General features: G+C 42.6%; 1 protein-coding gene across 1 annotated transcript; it reads right to left on the reverse strand.

Moving 5' to 3' along the window:
- Positions 1-577: 577 nt before the first annotated feature.
- On the reverse strand, positions 578-12,132 carry LOC106605145 (uncharacterized). The gene is made up of 7 exons (XM_014200494.2): positions 11,677-12,132; positions 8,650-8,770; positions 6,925-7,091; positions 4,878-5,065; positions 4,609-4,753; positions 3,514-3,638; positions 578-2,845 (listed from the first exon to the last, which is right to left on the reverse strand). Exons 1-7 carry the CDS (start codon positions 11,723-11,725, stop codon positions 1,826-1,828), a joined length of 1,815 nt encoding a protein of 604 aa, XP_014055969.1. The 5' UTR covers positions 11,726-12,132; the 3' UTR covers positions 578-1,825.
- Between the last annotated feature and the right edge of the window lie 8,475 nt (positions 12,133-20,607).

Consider the following 20,607-nt stretch of genomic DNA (forward strand, 5'->3'; position numbering starts at 1 on the left):
TTAGATCAAAATGAACACAATATTATGGACAGAGGGACCTGATCCTAGATCAGTGCTACTACTCCGAGATGCTTTATGAGTATGGGCCCTGAACTTCTCCCAATCTTACCTTTTCCTTAGTTCGACAGTTGGTTGTACAGAAACCATAACCTTGCAACTGGCAGCCACACTGTACTTTGGCAGTATCAATATCCCACCAGCTGACACTTCCTTGTTTGAGTCATCTAATATATACGGATGGAGGAGGACACACTGTATTCCTTTCTGAGACCTTTGCCTTGTTTGCATAAACCACCTCATGGGTTGACATAGCTGTGAGGGAGGTTATTCTGATATGTTTGGCTGAGACCTCATGGCTGGTGAGCCTTTCAGTGAGACAGTAGTGAAACGTCTTCTTACTCACACTGGCACTCATCGACACTAATCAATAATATTTTTTAAAAGTAAAGAATATTCTTAGAAAAAGCACTTGATATGTCAGCCCATCAAGACTTCCCCTCAACTTCCCCTGCTTACTAATGTTACTGAAGCTCATGTTTGCTGAAGTACTTTTTGACAGCAATGATGGATCAACCAATTCAGTAACACAATAGTTACCTTTTAATGAAAACATCAAATTCACAATCATATTAGTTATAAAAGTGGCCCATATAAAAACAAATCAGTATTATACTGTACATATATGTTGAATATGTGATACACATCACAGCATCAACTAGGAATATTTGCCTATTTTAACAGTGTTTTAGCCTATTATTATATCAAAGTGTAGTAAACGCATAGGTATTTTCACTTAGATACTACGTGCCGTTTGGTGTTACTAGCTCACCAGAGTACCATATCCACCACACCCTGGTAAAGAATTACCAACCCTTTTGTCTCCTGTCCTGTAATTTCATCACCTCAAAAGAGCAGCAAACAATGACTAGACATTATTGGGGTCACTTACTTCAAAGACAAAACACTCCAAAAAATTATTTTACACATTTCTCACCTAACTCACCCTGCCCTTTTTTTGTATTTCTGACAATAATATTTTTGAAATGTATAAAGTGCATCACCTTCAATTCTAATATGAATTTCAATTGTTGCTATAAACTCATTACAATGTCAGTCATATTTTCTTCAGCATTGTGGTGCATATAATGTGGAACACTAACACATAATATGACGAACAAGAAACAATAAATAAAGAGACAAAGTACTGCTATGCTGAAATTATGACATAAGTAAACTGGCTGTTTACTACCTTATGCCACCGAGCTTGAATCATGGATGTCCATTTCATTTCTTCAAATGAAACAACTTCACAGTCATGGTTTAAATGAACATGTAAGTGTACATTAAGATGTGTGTATGTATGCACACATATATTGGTAGAACTAGCCTACTGCTGGAAATCTTGCACAATATGCAAATGAAAGAGAGCATCACAACATAATGTACAAAATCTATTTTACAGCATTTGATCTTATATCCTTGATCCTACATTTTACAACACTTGATCCTACGTCCTACATTAGTCATAATGTGAAAAAGGGCCAAAATTAGAGCTTTGATTCAGTAGGACTCCATTGAGGGGGGCCATGTGTGCTGGATACTGGAGTAGAATCCTGCTCTTGTTTCTGAATCACAAGCTCCATAGCAGGCAGGAGAGGGACCATGAAAGCCCCACTCTGCACCGCCACCAAAACCCTCTCTCTGCTCCTCCCAACTTCTCCCTGCACTTTGTGAAGACTCGCTGAGACGGAACTTGTCTCTGACGTACATTGGGGACCCAAACAGAGCGAACAGGCACAGAGGCCCTTAAGATTATTTTAAGGAACTAAAGAATTTGTACTACCCAACCTCCCAGAAAGAATTCACTGATTCCTTCATCTCCTTCTTCCGCTTCTTCCTCCTGATCAATCCAAGCCTGTTGTGGAGCATATGAGGAAATCCCAAAGTCCTCCTCTGCTGTTAGCCCTAGAGGGGCAAAGGGTACCCAGTGTTGTTTGTAACCAGACAAGAATGTCATTGATGAGGTCTCGCAGTCTGCAAGGTTGATGGGAGGTATGGAGTGAGATGGTGAGTCATTGGAGTTATTGAAACACATTGGAGAGATTGGGGTGTATATTGTTCTCTCCTCCTCTCTCCCTGTACCAGGGTCCAACCACTCTGTCTCCCCGGTGGTGACCAGATCAGACAATAGTGATGCCCCTTGCCCAGTGCTGTCTAGGTCCCACAAAAGGGGCTGTCCCTCAGCGTCGGTAGGCAGTGACATGCTGGCCATGGCACTCTGTGTCTCTGGCTGGAGCAGCAAAGTGGACAACTGCAGTAGGCCATCAATATGCCGCAATGTGGGCAGTACCAGGGGGTGCCCTGTTGAGTCCCTGTCTCCAACACAGCGGTTCGGCTCAGGTGGTGCTCCACGCGAAAACAAAACTGGGTCACCTTGAACCAAATTGGGTTTGTGGTCACTTGATTCAGATGACCATGGAGAGTTGATGTTGTCTTCACTGTCTGGATGGCGATGGCATTCTTCCTCCACACCTTCATTGGCCACCTGCACTACGACCATGCTATAGTTGGTGGAGGACCGCGTGCTGTTGTTGGAGTGCTCTGGGGGTGGACCCTGCTGGCCCATGTAGGTGTCACAGTGCCTGGGCTGGGCAATGAAGGAGGGTTCGTCCTGGGGGGAATAGGACCCAGACCCGCTGCTGGTGAACTTTGGCCCCATCTGGAGTGTTCCAGTCTTCAGGTCACCGTAGGAGAACCCCACAGGGTAATGATACGACTTGGCAATGGAGAAGGTGATGGCTTCTGGAGGGTGCCACAATGGAGCTGGGACGTTACTTGTCAGTTTCTGTGTAGAAGAGAAAGAGGATTTAGTTTACGTAACTATTACTAAAACACCTCTATGACCCCCCTCTCCACCCCACCAAACCCTTGGAATCATTGAGTGGTTACAATGTATGTCAAACCAACATGTATTTGATTCTTTAACTTGCTCAGTTATAATTCTGAACAACTTTCATGGCAAGAATGAAATGAGCTCCACTGAAACAACACTGCTGTAATCTTTTGTAATTGCTTTCGGTTCTTGGCATGAAATGCAAATTACAGTGATACAACTGATTAAACAGGTATGATTTCTCAGCATATGAGAGGAAATGGAATAAAACAGATACAACTCTGGGAATATTGGTAAATGCAGCCATTTTAAGAGAAAATGAATGATGATAAAGTTAAATCATTTCCTCATAAATCAGTGCATGTGTAAATTGCAAAGAGATAACATTTTATTGTAACTGCTGTTACACATTGTGCCCTGTTCTAAGTTAGGTGTTGCTGTAGAAAAGAGCTGAATGTATTGCGTGTTTGTGGCTGAGATTAAACTCAGGTTGGGTTGCATCCTATTGAGGCCTCTCATACACGTATTACTGTGAGTTTTGCCTGGAGGCCTGTATTTCCAGTAAAACAGGGACTGGCACTCCTTTATGTATGGTGAAATCTCCAATCTACATTTCTTACCAAGGCGTCTGGCATGTTACTCTTCTTTCTCACATAGTGACGACACACCACCACCAGTAGCAGGAAGGAACCAAGTAGCAGACACCCTAAGAGGAGGAACCAGGGAAACAGCAGCCAGGGGTCATCTGGATGGGGGAAGATTGTTTCTATTACACCTCAGTCTTGGCAATACAGCTGCTTCACTCTCAGAGCCTATTGGAAACAGGCCAATAGGTTGTAAATTTCCAGCACTATAGAGCAAGCGGTTAGAGCGTGGCTAGAGCGGTTGGGCCAGTAACCGAAAGGTTGCTAGATTGAATCCTCGAGCTGACAAGGTTCCTAGGCCGTCATTGAAAATACGAATTTGTTCTTAACTGACTTGCCTAGTTAAATAAAGGTTAAATACATAAAAGGTGTGGGCGTGTCTGTGAGGTCAGTCAGTACAGTAGTTTCAAGGATGTGTAAGTAAGAGGCTCCATTCAGTCTTGTCTCCAGGAAGTGTGGCTTTATATAGTCTTTGAAAAGGCAGCAGGAATACCCTTAACAATGTAAACGTAAAGCCGGGACACTCAAATTAGTATGACATGTTACTTTTGGTATCGTTACAAAAGACAAGCAAAAAACGAAAGTAGGGTGGTTGGTCGGGGTGGATGAGTGGCTCTATAACCAAAGGTTGCAAGTTCACATCTCGTCACGGACTTGAGCATTTTAACTAATTAGCAACTTTTCAACTATTTACTACTTTTTAGCTACTTTGCAACTACTTAGCATGTTAGCTAACCCTTCCCCTAACCCTAACATTAACCCTTTAACCTAACTCCTAAACGTAACCCTAACACCTAGCCTAGCTAACTTTAGCCAGCTAGCTAACATTAGCCACCTAGCTAATTCATAACATATTGTACGTTTTTCTAATTCAGAACATGTAATACAAATTGCAATTCGTAACATATCACACAACATGGGTGATGGACAGCCACAAATTAATACATACAATACGAAAGGTAACATATCACAATAAATGGAGCCTCGGATTTACATACAAAATAACACGAAATGCTCTGAGACCAGCTTGTGCATACATACAGAGCCTTGAGGGACACCCGATGACCTCACCTGGTAATGCCACACAGAATGCATGGCTCTCACTGGCATTTCGGTGCATTTCTCTAGTCGGGATGTACACCACATAGCCACAGTACTCTACGTTGCTGTTTATTAGATGGTTGAGGACAAACTCTCCAGTTGTGTTTCTATGGACCTGTGAAAAAAAAGAGTGAGCAGTTAGAACATTGTGTATTTAATATGTGTTGGTGGGTGTGTGTGTGTGTGTCTGCATGCGTCCATGCATGCATGCGTGTGAGCAGTACATGTGAGAGAATCACCTGTGCTGCCCAGCTAGGATGAGTGATGTTGAGCATATAGAAGGTTGGAGGGTCACGGTAGGAAAAGCTGGTACTGTTGAAAATCTCCTCAATGGAGGTCTTATTATCCGGTCCCAACGGTAGGGTGACAGTCACTTTTAATGATGATGTTGTGGGGGTCACAGACAAATTGGGTGGCCCAAGGACAGCTGACATGTAAAAGACAAATAACGAGTGAGAATAATAACAAATTACTGACAATCTGAAGAAAAGAGGACACACCCTTTTAGCATGGGCCAAATGCTAACTGGAATAATTGGTGAATAACATAAGCTTTCATGGAAACATATACTGCTAAAAAAATAAAGGGAACACTTAAACAACACATCCTAGATCTGAATGAAAGAAAAAATCTTATTAAATACTTTTTTCTTTACATAGTTGAATGTTCTGACAACAAAATCACACAAAAATAATCAATGGAAATCCAATTTATCAACCCATGGAGGTCTGGATTTGGAGTCACACTCAAAATTAAAGTGGAAAACCACACTACAGGCTGATCCAACTTTGATGTAATATCCTTAAAACAAGTCAAAATGAGGCTCAGTAGTGTGTGTGGCCTCCACGTGCCTGTATGACCTCCCTACAACGCCTGGGCATGCTCCTGATGAGGTGACGGATGGTCTCCTGAGGGATCTCCTCCCAGACCTGGACTAAAGCATCCGCCAACTCCTGGACAGTGTGGTGCAACGTGGCATTGGGGGATGGAGCAAGACATGATGTCCCAGATGTGCTCAATTGGATTCAGGTCTGGGGAACGGGCGGGCCAGTCCATAGCATCAATGCCTTCCTCTTGCGGAACTGCTGACACACTCCAGCCACATGAGGTCTAGCATTGTCTTGCATTAGGAGGAACCCAGGGCCAACCGCACCAGCATATGGTCTCACAAGGGGTCTGAGGAGCTCATCTCGGTACCTAATGGCAGTCAGGCTACCTCTGGCGAGCACATGGAGGGCTGTGCGGCCCCCCAAAGAAATGCCACCCCACACAATGACTGACTCACCGCCAAACCGGTCATGCTGGAGGATGTTGCAGGCAGCAGAACGTTCTCCACGGCGTCTCCAGACTCTGTCACGTCTGTCACGTGCTCAGTGTGAACCTGCTTTCATCTGTGAAGAGCACAGGGCACCAGTGGCGAATTTGCCAATCTTGGTGTTTTCTGGCAAATGCCAAACGTCCTGCACGGTGTTGGGCTGTAAGCACAACCCCCACCTGTGGACGTCGGGCCCTCATACCACCCTCATGGAGTCTGTTTCTGACTGTTTGAGCAGACACATGCACATTTGTGGCCTGCTGGAGGTCATTTTGCAGGGCTCTGGCTGTGCTTCTCCTGCTCCTCCTTGCACAAAGGCAGAGGTAGCAGTCCTGCTGCTGGGTTGTTGCCCTCCTACAGCCTCCTCCACATCTCCTGATGTACTGGCCTGTCTCCTGGTAGCGCCTCCATGCTCTGGACACTACGCTGACAGACACAGCAAACTTTCTTGCCACAGCTCGCATTGACGTGCCATCCTGGATGAGCTGCACTACCTGAGCCACTTGTGTGGGTTGTAGACTCCGTCTCATGCTACCACTAGAGTGAAAGCACCGCCAGCATTCAAAAGTGACCAAAACATCAGCCAGGAAGCATAGGAACTGAGAAGTGGTCTGTGGTCCCCACCTGCAGAACCACTCCTTTATTGGGGGTGTCTTGCTAATTGCTTATAATTTCCACCTGTTGTCTATTCCATTTGCACAACAGCATGTGACATTTATTGTCAATCAGTGATGCTTCCTAAGTGGACAGTTTGATTTCACAGAAGTGTGATTGACTTGGAGTTACATTGTGTTGTATAAGTGTTCCCTTTATTTTTTAGAGCAGTTTATATTGATGTCATTAGGGAATATGAACAGACAGTTGGCGCTATTTGTATGTATCACAACTAAGGATCCTGCCCTCTGAGCCAACACATAATCAAAAAACCTCCCAATCTAGAAAAAGTAGGATAAAGAGAGGAAATTGCTTACTGTCTCTCAGAGGTTTAAACAGTGCTGTACGGCCTAGTGAGTGATTGTTGGCGAAAACCTCAGCATAGTAGGAATTTTGATAGATGTATGGTGTCTCTGCAGTGAGGTCACAAGAAAGAGTGGTGATGTTCTGGCACTCAATCTTCGGCTTGTATGGCTCTCCGAGTCTATAATGAACACAACAAAAACATGATCAAACATAAAACACACTATGTAGAGAACCCTTAGCCAAAATTCTATGTTGCACTTTACTTGGAGTAACACTTTACTTGAAGCCTGCAGTTACAATGCTTTTTAACGTGTTATAAGCATGCGTGAGCCTTTATCATGACATATCACATGTTGTAAATGTCTTGCCTTTCAGGGTGTGTGTGCAGCAGCCTAGCTGCTAGACCACAAATAGCACAACAGTTACGAAATAGGTGTCTTATTTAACCCCTTACTTCCTCATTTAAAAATAGCTAAAGGATAGTGTGTCAAACAGGGAACCGATATTGAGTGGTTATGATCAGGGCCAATCTTTTTCTAAACTGATTTGATGGTGGCGCTATGAGGCCTTGAATAAGGACATGCAAGCAATTCCAGGTGACAGTCTCGGAGAGACAAATCAATGTGATTGGTGTGGAACTTGACATTTGCCCATCAGACTATGTCATGAGCAATTAGATGAGCTGACGTTTCCACTTGGTAAAAGGATCTCAAAGAGGCAGTGAGTGATTGAGACGAAAACATTTGCCTCACATAGCCACAGGTGAACTGAGTGCCGTTTGTAAAGTTGAACGGGACATTTTTACAGGCAATGTTTTTCACAGATTTATCCCTGTGGTGTGCAGGGAAACAGAGTGAGGCCTGTGGTAATGCACAGACCAGAGCCTGTCTGCTAAGGCTTGCCCCAGCCAGTGGAGCTCAACCTGCAGCATGGAGAAGTACAGTAGCACCATGGTTTCAAGGCTGATGGCAGTAGGTGGAGCGGCAAATCGAAAGAGCAACCCGCCATAACCGAAACATTGGGGACAACAATGGGGATAACGATGGGGACAACAATAGGGACAATGATGCTGAAAAGGAGCATGGCGAGAAAGAAAATGATACTTCAACTTAAACACACACACACTCAGTCTCTTCCCGGAGGCATAGTTCTGTCTTTTAGCACACAGCTTTAAAATGTTGTTGACATGTCACATATCACCTTAGGTCACCCTAGCCTAGGCACATAAATATGCTGTTGGGTTGAAAGGTGTAACGGCTGTCGTTGGGTAGAGAGGACCAAGGCGCAGCGGGTTGCGTGCTCATCATATTAATTTATTAAATAAATGTGAACATGGGAAAAACAATAAACAAAAGAACGACAGACGACAGTTTAACAGGCTATACTTACTACAGCAGTGCTAAAGACAACTACCCACAATCTACAAACAAAACACAAACCTATATATAGGACTCTCAATCAGAGGCAACAGAAAACACCTGCCTTCAATTGAGAGTCCAACACCCAATACTAAGACATAGAAATACAAAGAACTAGAATGAACATAGAAATACAAAAACATAGAACATAACCCAAAACCCGGAAATAATAAATCAAACACCCTTCTAAACAAACCACCACCCCGAACCACATAAAACAAATACCCTCTGCCACGTCCTGACCAAACTACAATAACAAATAACCCCTATACTGGTCAGGATGTGACAAAAGGTGACCACTGTATTCCTGTCTCTCACCTTTTGTAATGGACACTGTAAAGGGCCCCTTCATCTGGACTCTCGAGCTTGTTCCAGTGGAGCACAGTGTTGAAATTCCTAGAGATTAAGTATGGCTTCCCTTCACCAATGGCTGAACAACCTATAGAAAAGAGAAAGACGGTGGGGAAAGTTAACTTGAGACTGTCCATTCACAAATAGCATTCGTAGCATAACGTCTCGCTAGTCAGTACACAAAAAGCATTGCTCTATTACTCAACATTGTCACGACCCATGTGACATGCTCACAACAACATTCTCTGTCAAAGGATCTGCCTCACTCGAGATACGCTTGCTCAATTTTCACTCACAGCAGCTGTGGGCCAAACTCAAACAAGGCTTATGTGAGCTGGGCTTTGTTTCTTTGGCAGCAGGAACTAAAATGTGTAATTGTTCCTGGACTACAGAGGGGGGAACATAAGCAGCTTGACATGTGGAAGCAAGCCAATTGTTTGATTTGAGTGAGAATAGGATGAAACAAAAGCAACAGTTTGGGTCTGTAGGGCCCATCCACAAAGGGATGTTTAATAAAAAATACAGTGTCCATTATAGGACAACCTTAATTCCTCAAGAGGTTTTGCCAGCCTTATCAGGACTGTATAATAAGATAGAAACTGTAGTGGAAGAATAAGAAAAGGTGATACTCGCGACTTGCAGGTGCTGAGGCCCAGCGTGATGACTCAATCATGGTTTATGGATTTGTTTGGATGGCTGACCATCTGTGGGCTATTACAGGGTTTAAACACACCTTATATGTGGATTTCTCTGGGGAGGGATGTTCCCACAGAACCCTGCGAGTACGGAGACTATAGGTGTGAAGACAGATGAAAATGTGAAATGAACGACTAAATGACTGTTATTGTGAGTTAAATTGTCACATTTGGATTATTTCAAGAGTTCATAAAGAGCAATGAATTTTGATATGTTTTATTGTGCTGTAAGTGCTATGGATTTATTGTTACAGGGAAACTGGGTTCTTCTGTTCATCGGACGGCTGATAGTTCAAAGAGGGAGCGACACAGTGGCGCTCTGGTATATCCAAAATTGAGTTGATTAGATTAGAATCTGGGAGTGTTTTCCTGTCTTTTTTTTACTAGCAAAGTGCAAAGAAATGTTAATTCAGGTTGAATGTGTGTCCATGCTTGAATTTGGTTAAAGGACAGCAAATCTGTTAATATTTTGAGAACTCAGAGATCATTCTGAATTGAAGACAAGTGTAACCACGTTAAGCCTTAGCCTATTGGTGATAGTAATTTACTCTGATTAGTCTGTAATGCATCATGCATATAATGTACACTGCAATTGTTTGAGTGTTAATTATTTCATGACTAATACATTCGACTACCGTAATTTCCGGACTATTAAGCCCACCTGAATATAAGCCGCACCCACTGAATTAAAAAATATATATATATATTTTCAACATAAATAAGCCGCACATGTCTATAAGCCGCAGGTGTCTACCGGTACATTGAAACAAATGAACTTTACACAGGCTTTAACGAAACACGGCTTGTAACAAAAATAAATAGGCTTTAACGAAACATGGCTTGTAACAAAAATAAAAAGGCTTTAACGAAGCACGGCTTGTAACAAAAAATAAAAAATTAGCAGTAAACAGTAGCCTACAAAGAAAGTCATTGGTCACTATCTTCCTCCTCCTGTGCACTGAAACCATCTCCTTCGGTGTCGGAGTTGAATAGCCTCAGAATTGCTTCATCCGATATTGGATCGTTTTCATTGTTGCTCTCTTCACTTTCATCCGGAGGCAAATCCCCCGCTGAGCTCTCTTCAACACGCAGCAGTCCAGCCTTTCGAAACCCGTTGATGATAGTGGATTTTTTGACATTGCTCCACACTGTCAGGACCCACAAATTTGAAAGCGGGAAAAATCCATATGCTAGCCGCGTCATTGTTTAAGCCGCGAAGTTCAAAGCGTGGGAAAAAAGTTGCGGCTTATAGTCCGGAATTTACGGTAGTTGAATTGAGTAAATGCATTCCTCCTTTTACGGAGTAATTCTTTGATTGACTCTACTCTTATAATTTAGCAGGTTTACTGGTATTTGTGGTATACGCAATACCCATAGCATATGCCTGGGTACCACCTTGACATCCCTGATCTAATTACTTCAATAAATGAATGCTAGTACATTGGTCGCCAGGATGAACTATTTGTATCTCGTCTCTTAATAATTGAATAATGGTGCAAGTTAGACATGTTCATTATAGTCATACTGAGAGGTGATGCAAGGCTCGCTACCTTCACTCTATCCTCTAGAGACGTACAGGGCCTGTTGCGTCTATTCACATAATGTTGGAGTCAAATTGATAAATGTGGTTTATTATTATGTTTAACATCATTTCGACATAATGGTTGGATAATTTCCATCCAACTACATAACGGGGGGGATTTTCACTACACTACAATATAAGTACACTAGGAACAATTCATGCGTGGTTAACCTTTCCTTTTTAAAACGTCAGTTACGTATGTACACCACTTACGTCATAGCGCATCTGGTCATGTCTCATGCAGATTACAGGTTGCACAATTGACATTGACATTGACCAGAAAATGATACACAGTCTCGACTCCCTTCAACATTAGCATTTTGATATGCTCTATAATAATGTAGTCGATATAATAGACCACTCATGGAGCACTCAAATGCCCGTGGATCCATTTTCCATTGATCGCTACAATTTAGAATGAGTGAAGTCCACGAAGGGTTCACTACTCTTTGTCCACCAAGACCTTGATTAGAACTGAGGGGAAACCTCCAGAGCCTCACTACATCTAATTAATTACGACTACATATGAAACAAAGACTATAGTGATGCGTCCCAAATGGCACCCTCTTCCCTATATAGTGCAGTGCTTTTGTCCAGAGCCCAGTACACTATTTAGGAAATAGGGTTGGCATTTGGGATTCAGTCTAGGTTTATACCTACAAAAGAGTGCACTCATCCAAATCAAACAGGAGATCAGTAGTGCCCCATTAAACTCACCATAGCAGTACAGGAGAAGCACCACGACCTTCCTAGGCCACATATCCATTGGGCTTGAGGAGTAAGAAGAGTGAGATTAAAATCCCGTTCCCACTGTCTGTACTCCTTTGTCCTGATTTCCTCAGGGAGAACCCACCATGTGATGTGTAGTAAATACGACTCCAGTCAAATAAAAAAACAGGAGTGGTCCAGGTCCAAAATCAATGAAGACACAAGAAGAGACCAAGTCCCAATCCTCCGGGTATCGGTGAGCGGCTCTGGGCTTCATAGGATATCCTACCCACGACCTGAACCATCTCTGACCAGCTTAGGGAGAGGAGCACCCATCCCCAAGTGTGCTGCAGGTGAACTTTGGAACCGTCTTATCAACTTTGTTCCTGTTTTTTTCTCCCTATGCTCAACCTCCCTCCCACAAAGTCTCTATTACTGTGTTCTGTCCTCTTTCTCTCTCTCTCTCTCTCTCCCTCTCTTTCTATTTTTCTTTCTCTTTCTCTTTTTGTCTCTCTCGCTCTCTCTCTCTCCTGTTCTTGTCTTTCAGGTTTTATCTGAAAATTGATCCTAAATAATTACAAAGGAGATAGCGTGTTCTATCTGTGAACACATCTCTCCCCTCCATGGGAATAAACTGTATAACCTGTTTTCAGTTTCACCAGTATCTATTTTAGTGTTTAATGGTATTCAAACAACGGTATGTTACATAGCTAGTGACTCAATGGCACACCTTTCTGTGCACAACCAAGGTGTGTACAGAACGTGAATTATTGTATCGGAATGAATGAAGGAGACTCCAAGAAATATTGCTTCAATGGATCTTTGTATGATGATTATGGAAATCTGATTGTCTAATGCAGTCATTCCCAAACATTTTATAGTCCCGTACCCCTTCAAACATTCCACCTCCAGCTGCGTACCCCTTCTAGCACCAGGATCAGCGCACTCTCAAATGTTGTTTTTTACCATCATTGTAAGCCTAACACACACACACTATACGATACATTTATTAAACATAAGAATGAGTGAGTTGTCGTCACAACCGGGCTGGTGGGAAGTGACACAGAGCTCTTATAGGACCAGAGCACAAATAATATAATAATTATCAATAATTTTGCTATTTATTTGACCGTCTTACATATAAAACCTTATTCGTTCATCAAAAATTGTGAATAACTCACCACAGGTAATTGAGAAGGGTGTGCTTGAAAGTGTTGGGTTCTGATTTCTTGACTTCTGAAATATACTTATTCCTTTCACTGAGGGAGAGAGGCTAATTTATAATGTTTACATTATGTCAAGATGAGTTATTGTTAGCCATCAGGGTTCCTATGGGAGGAGGAAAGACAGTCTGGTACGACTCAACATGACAGCCGTGAGTTGGGGAGGAGTGAGCACTTTGGGGCAGAGGTCAGGTCAGATGAAGTGAGGAAGAACGGGTATCACTAAGGTTCTGTCTAGCAACAGAGATGCATTGGCTGTTCAGATGTGTAGGAGGAGTCTCAGCATAGGAGGAAGGGTTAAATATCAGTACTTGTATGAATATGTCTTTTGTCGATTTAGCTGTTCAATCCTTTGGGAAGAATAAACTTGGTTTAAGCGTCCATGGAGTTCTTACTCTGATAATTAGAACCTAACAAAAGGATGCACATAACTCTGCAACGTTGGTTTGTATTGGAGAGAGTCTCAGTCTTAAATCATTTTCCACACACAGTCTGTGCCTGTATTTAGTTTTCATGCTAGTGCGGACCGAGAATCTACTCTCACATAGGTACGTGATTGCAAAGGTCATCAGTGTCTTAACAGCTCGATTTGCCAAGGCAGGATACTTAGTGCAGCCCAATCCAGAAATCTGGCAGTGGCTTCTGATTAAATTAAATTTTCACAGAACTGCTTGTTGCAATTTCGGCTAGGCTCTCTTGTTCAGATATCGGTAAGTGGACTGGAGGCAGGGCATAAAAGGGATAACGAATCCAGTTGTTTATGTCATCGGTTTCGGGAAAGTACCTGCGTAATTGCGCACCCAACTCACTCAGGTGCTTCGCTATATCCCATTTGACATAGTCCGTAAGCTTGAGTTAATTTGCACACAAAGAAATCATACAATGGTGGAAAGACCTGTGTGTTGTCCTTGTTAATGTGGACAGAGAACCGCTCCAACTTCTTAATCAAAGCCTCAATTTTGTCCCGCACATTGAATATATTATTTCGCTCGGATGTGGGTATTGCATTACCATCCACTTTGACCTTAATGTCTTGGTAAAAATACCTGGGAATTAAGCATTTTTTTCTTATGTTAGCTTGTTACTCTACATTCTATTGCAATACTAAACTCAGATCATTCAGGTAAGAAGAAACATCACCCAGATAGGCCAGTCGTGTGAGAAACTCGTCATCATGCAAGCGGTCAGACAAGTGAAAATTATGGTTAGTAAAGAAAACTTTAAGCTCGTCTCTCAATTTAAAAAAACGTGTCAATACTTTGCCCCTTGATAACCTGCGCACTTCTGTATGTTGTAATAGAGTTACATGGTCGCTGCCCATATCATTGCATAGTGCAGAAAATACACAAGAGTTCAGGGGCCTTTAACAAGTTAACCATTTTCACTGTAGTCTCCAAAACGTCTTTCAAGCTGTCAGGCATTCCCTTGGCAGCAAGAGCCTCTCGGTGGATGCTGCAGTGTACCCAAGTGGCGTCACTCCACTATGGCTCCATGTCATGGCTTTTGCGCCATCAGTACAGATTCCAACATGAGCAGCAGCTACGTTTGAGTACATGTGGACCGCGAGAGAGTAACATTTAATGTGATTGGATGTTAGTTATTTGACTAGGCTACCTGTATTTGACATTGTGTTGTTATTTCGCTGAACACTAGATTGGCAGTGAAACGAGGCTACTCAGGCAAGAAAAAAACTCACCCAAATGTATAGCCCCATTGGAAAATATAAATGCACTGTTTGAAAATGTGAAAAAAAAGAAAAAAGATTAATAATCACATTTTTAATTGGCGTACCCAATTAACCTCTGTAGGTATAGACTTTGTTTTCAGATGGTAATAACATGGACCATCAAGCTATTTGATTCTCAATCCAGAGGGTATAATGCACACTGAATTATGCGTCTATCATCTGTTGTATACACTGGTGTGAACAATTGGTCAGCCATTTACAATAGGAGGAAGTAAGAAACAGGAAGAAGAATCTGCTACAGAGGTCAAGGTGTGCAATACGTACATTATCTAATGCTGCGATTATTCCATATATCTATTAGTCTAAGATGGGAACATCAAGGCTTTATTGATTAAATCATATATGAGGGACCTTCTGTCTCCATCGACAGTAACAGAGATAACACTTGTAAGCATAAACACTACACTCAAATAAGCTGCTGTATTTTGTTTATCACAACAGCATGCTCGTTTATGTCTGTCTGAGTGTCGTAGAATCATATTGCCCATAAAGACTCAAGGCTGCATGCATAACTCTACGACAAAGAGCAAATCAACATTCAGATACAGTGACTCAGATATAATTGGACTGGATAAAAACAGAGTGTGGACCATGGTCACTGAATTGTGTTGCCAGTGGGTGTCTGCAAGTCTAGAACACGACTCTAACCCCTCGTTCCCATTAGATATTCAAGGGTTATTTTGCATCAAAACCAAAAATATATTTGTGCAACTTCAACCCACGACCCTCGCCCTCTCTTCTGCGTATGTATGTATTTATGCCTGGGAGTGTAACATAAGACATTTTGCTAAGTGGAAAAATCAAATTAAATGTTATTGGTCACATATACATGGTTAGCAGATGTTATTGCGTGTAGCGAAATGCTTGTGCTTCTAGTTCCTACAGCGCAGCAATATCTAACAAGTAATAGCTAACAATTCCACAACAAATACCTAATACACACAAATCTAAGTATAGGAATGGAATAAGAATATATAAATATAAATATATGGATAAGCAATGTCAGAGCGGCATATGCTAAGATGCAATAGATAGTATGGAATACAGAATATACATATGAGATGAGTAATGCAAGATATGTAAACATTATTAAAGTGGCATTATTAAAGTGACTAGTGTTCCATTTATTAAAGTGGCCAATGATTTCAAGTCTGTATTTAGGCAGCAGCCTCTCTGTGCTAGTGGTGGCTATTTAACAGTCTGATGGCCTTGAGATAGAAGCTGCTTTTCAGTCTCTCGGTCCCAGCATTGATGCACCTGTACTGACCTCGCCTTCTGGATGATAGCGGGGTGAACAGGCAGTGGCTCGGATGGTTGTTGTCCTTGATGATTTATTTGGCCTTCCTGTGACATTGGGTGCTGTAGGTGTCCTGGAGGGCAGGTAGTTTACCCCCAGTAATGCGTTGCGCAGAACGCACCACCCTCTGGAGAGCCCTGTGGTTGTGGGCAGTGTAGTTGCCTATCGGCGATGATACAGCCCGACAGGATGCTCTCAATTGTGCATCTGTAAAAGCTTGTGAGGGTTTTAGGTGACAAGCCACATGTCACGGTTGTCGTTGGTAAAGGAGGACCAAAATGCAGCAGGTATGTGTATGCTCATCTTGACGTTTAATAAATTCAAAATGAAAACCAAAATAACGACCGATCAACAAAACATTCTGACAAGGCTAAACACAGAACAATCTCCCACAAATGACAAACACAACCTAATATATGGGACTCTCAATCAAAGGTAAAGAGAAAACACCTGCCTTCAATTGAGAGTCCCAACCCCAATTAATCAACCATAGAAACACACTCACTAGACTCCACATAGAAATACATAAACATAGACCATAAACCAAAAAACCCGGAAATACTAAATCAAACGCCCTTTTACCAAAACACCACCCTGAACCACATAAAACAAATACCCTCTGCCACGTCCTGACCAAACTACGATGACAATTAACCCTTATACTGGCCAGGACGTGACACCACATTTCTTCAGCCTCCTGGAGATTGAAGAGGCCCTGTTGCGCCTTCTTCACCACACTGTCTGCGTGGGTGGATCATTTCAGTTTGTCAGTGATATGTACGCCGAGGAACATAAAACTTTCCACCTTCTCCACTGCTGTCCCGTCGATGTGGATAGGGGTGTGCTCCCCACGATCATCTCCTTTGTTTTGTTGATGTTGAGTGAGAGGTTATTTTCACCCCACTCCAAGAGCCCTCACCTCCTCTCTGTAGGCTGTCTCGTCGATTGTTGGTAATCAAGTCTACTGCTGTTGTGTCGTCTGCAAACTTGATGATTGAGTTGGAGACGTGCATGTCTACGCAGACATGGATGAAAAGGGAGGGGGCTTAGCACGCACCCTTCTGGGGCCCCAGTGTTGAGGATCAGCGAAGTGGAGATGTTGTTTCCTACCTTCACCATCTGGGGATGGTCCGTCAGGAAGTCCAGGACCCAATTGCACAGTGCAGGGTGTTGAGACCCAGGGCCTCAAGCTTAATGATGAGCTTGGAGGGTAATATGGTGTTGAACGCTGGAAGGCAGTGTATTCATGAATTATGAAAAGCCTTGGTATCTTTACCCTATAAAGCTGGACTGCAACACAGAGCATAAAACTAATGTAATTGTGGGTTTCTTCTGCGGTCCCGCTCACCTCTCTCATCAGGAACATATATGGATTTGACCCATGCAGGAGATAGCAAAATCCAGCACTGTAAATTATATTCCTTCAGTCAATACTTCATGACTGATATAGACAGAGACCTGCATAGCATTCACATAAGTCCCTCTCACCTCTCTCATCAGGAAAATAGATGGATTTAAACAACAGAAGAAAAAAATCTAGGCCTAAATATTCTATTCCTTCAGTCAATACTTCATGACTGATAAATATAGAAGGAGACCTGCAAAAAATGTTCTGTCCTTTCACAGAAGTTTAAGTGGCAATATGTGACTCACCACCTGGATTTGGTCTTATGTAGCAAAATGTGAAATTGTTTTTTCATACATGGCATTTTTGAGGAACAATGGGAAAGTATTTTTACTTTGAAAGTTGATACACTTTTGAGAAAAGGGCCTTTGAATATTTTGGTACCTACAAGAGAGCTCTCCTTTGTCTACACCCATTCAGCATTGTTCAAACCCTCTTAAGCCAGCCCCACCCATCTCTTTAAGAATTCTCATGTGAGGTCATGTGCTAAACAGTGAGTAGTGTAGTAAAGATTAAGACTAAAAGTGGTAGTAGCCTACAATAAGGAAAAATTCCAGGTAACAGAAAGTGTCTAGATAAAAATCTTTTATAAATATTAGATGATGCTTACCCAGACACACTTGTCTAAATTAATGGGTCATGTGAAAGAAATGCTTTAACCCCCAGCTACATCCAGTGGTGGAAAAAGTACTAAATAGTCATACTTGAGTAAAAGTATAAATCCTTTCAAATTTCTTATATTGCACAATTGTATTTTTAAAAATGATTTATTGCCAGATAGCCAGGGGCACAATGTACTTAGCCTCCCTGGGCAAGGTGGGACGCTTGGTGGGACGCTAGTCAACAGCCAGTGGAATCGCGTGGCGTGAAATACAAATACCTCATAAATGCTATAACTTCAATTTCTCAAACATATGACTATTTTACACCATTTTAAAGACAAGACTCTCGTTAATCTAACCACACTGTCCGATTTCAAAAAGGCTTTACTGCGAAAGCAAAACATTAGATTATGTCAGGAGCGTACCCTGCCAAAAATAATCACACAGCCATTTTCAAAGCAAGCCTATATGTCACAAAAACCAAAACCACAGCTAAATGCAGCACTAACCTTTGATGATCTTAATCAGATGACACTCCTAGGACATTATGTTATACAATACATGCATGTTTTGTTCAATCAAGTTCCTATTTATATCAAAAACCAGCTTTTTACATTAGCATGTGATGTTCAGAACTAGCATTTACTTAATTACTCACGATTAACGTTCACAAAATACATAACAATTATTTTAAGAATTATAGATACAGAACTCCTTTATGCAATCGCAGTGTCAGATTTTAAAATAGCTTTTCGGCGAAAGCACATTTTGTAATATTCTGAGTAGAAAGCCCGGCCATCACAGCTGGATAATTTCACACCCACCAAGTTTGGCCCTCACCAAACTCAGATTTACTATAAGAAAAATTGGATTTCCTTTGCTGTTCTTTGTCAGAATGCACTCCCAGGACTTCTACTTCAACAACAAATGTTGTTTTGGTTCGAAGTAATCCATAGTTATATTGAAATAGCTCCGTTTTGTTCATGCGTTCAGGTAACTATCCGAAGGGTGACGCGCGAGTGCATTTCATGACCAAAAAATTCAAAATATTTCATTACCGTACTTCAAAGCATGTCAAACGCTGTTTAAAATCAATTTTTATGCGATTTTTCTCGTAAAATAGCGATAATATTCCAACCGGGCAATGTTGTCTTCGTTCAAAGAGAGAAAGAAAAACATGGAGAATTCACATGAATGCGCATCTCCAGTGTCACTGTTCTCAGCCGGACCACTCACAAAAACTCCTGCTGTTTTTCGCCCAGAGACTGGAGAGACGTCATTTCACTTTCTGGCGCCTTCTGAGAGCCAATGGAAGCCTTAGAAAATGTCACGTTACAGCAGAGACGCTGTATTTTTGATAGAGATGCCAATGAAGGAGAACAAATTGTCAGACAGGGCACTTCCTGTATGGAATCTTCTCAGGTTTTGGCATGCCATATGAGTTCTGTTATACTCACAGACACCATTCAAACAGTTTTAGAAACTTTAGAGTGTTTTCTATCCAAATCTACTAATTATATGCATATTCTCGTTTCTGCGCAAGAGTAGTAACCAGATTAAATTGGGTACGTTTTTTATCCGGCCGTGCAAATACTGTCCCCTAGCCCCAACAGGTTTAAGTATCAAATTCCTTATATTAAGCAAACCAGACAGCAACATAAAAAAAAAAAATATATTGATAAGAGCCAGGGGCACACTCCAACACTCAGACATAATTTACAAACTAAGCATTTGTGTTTGTGAGTCTGCCAGATCAGAGGCAGTAGGGATGATGTCATAGGGGTCGTCAAAAGGAGACCATGGCGCAGCGTGTATAGTGCTCATTCTTTGTCTTTAATGAATACACTTTAACAACAAAACAACAAAACGACCAATAACAGTCCCGTCAGGTACACTAGACTGAATGGAAACAACTACCCACAAACCCCAAAGGAAAACAGGCTGCCTAAGTATGGCTTTCAATCAGAGACGACGAAAGACACCTGCTTCTGATTGGAAACCATACCCGGCCAAAACATGGGAAACAACACATAGAAATAGAAATCTAGAACAATCCCACATAGAAACAGAAAACCCCAAAACCACCCAAAACAACCACCTGTCACACCCTGACCACTCTACTATAGCAAATTACCTCTTACAATGGTCAGGACGTGACAGTACCCCCCCCAAAGGGGCAGACCCCGACTGCACCCTAAATCAAAACCAACAAAAACAACCCCAAAACCAAAGGGAGGGAAGGGAGGGTGGCCAACGTCTATGGCGGCTCATGTGCTACACCCAGGACCTTCCGCCAATCCTCCAGCAACGGAGGTGGGTCCAGCTCAGGGCGTAACCCCCGTTCTGCCCGCAGATCCCTCCGCTTCTGTAACCCTGACCTGTGGATCATTGCTGGAGGTTCTGCGCTGCCAACCACCGCCGAAGGCTCCCGGGCTGCGGACCGCCGCCAAAGGCCCCTGACTAGGGAGCGTCGCCGGAGGCCCCGGGCTGGGAGGCGTCGCCGGAGGCCCCGGACTGAGGAGCGTCGCTGGAGGTCCCGGGCTGACTGGGTTAGGGGGGGCGCACGTCCAGTGCGTGGAGCAGGCACTGGACGTACTGGGCCATGGAGGCTTACTGGAGGTCTGGCGCTTAGGGCTAGCACAACCCATCCTGGCTCGATGCTGACT

Source organism: Salmo salar, chromosome ssa05, assembly GCF_905237065.1.
Source record: "Salmo salar chromosome ssa05, Ssal_v3.1, whole genome shotgun sequence".
NCBI lineage: Eukaryota > Metazoa > Chordata > Actinopteri > Salmoniformes > Salmonidae > Salmo > Salmo salar.

Bases quoted from the DNA above. Each gene is read 5' to 3' on its own strand.
- LOC106605145 (XM_014200494.2), bottom strand. From the start codon at position 11,725: ATGGATATGTGGCCTAGGAAGGTCGTGGTGCTTCTCCTGTACTGCTAT. The intron at 7,092-8,649 runs GTGAGAGACAGG...TGTTCATTATAG, and splicing joins TACAGTGTCCATTACAAAAG to ACTCGGAGAGCCATACAAGC. The intron at 3,639-4,608 runs GTGAGGTCATCG...TCCCCCATCCAG, and splicing joins ATTCTGTGTGGCATTACCAG to ATGACCCCTGGCTGCTGTTT.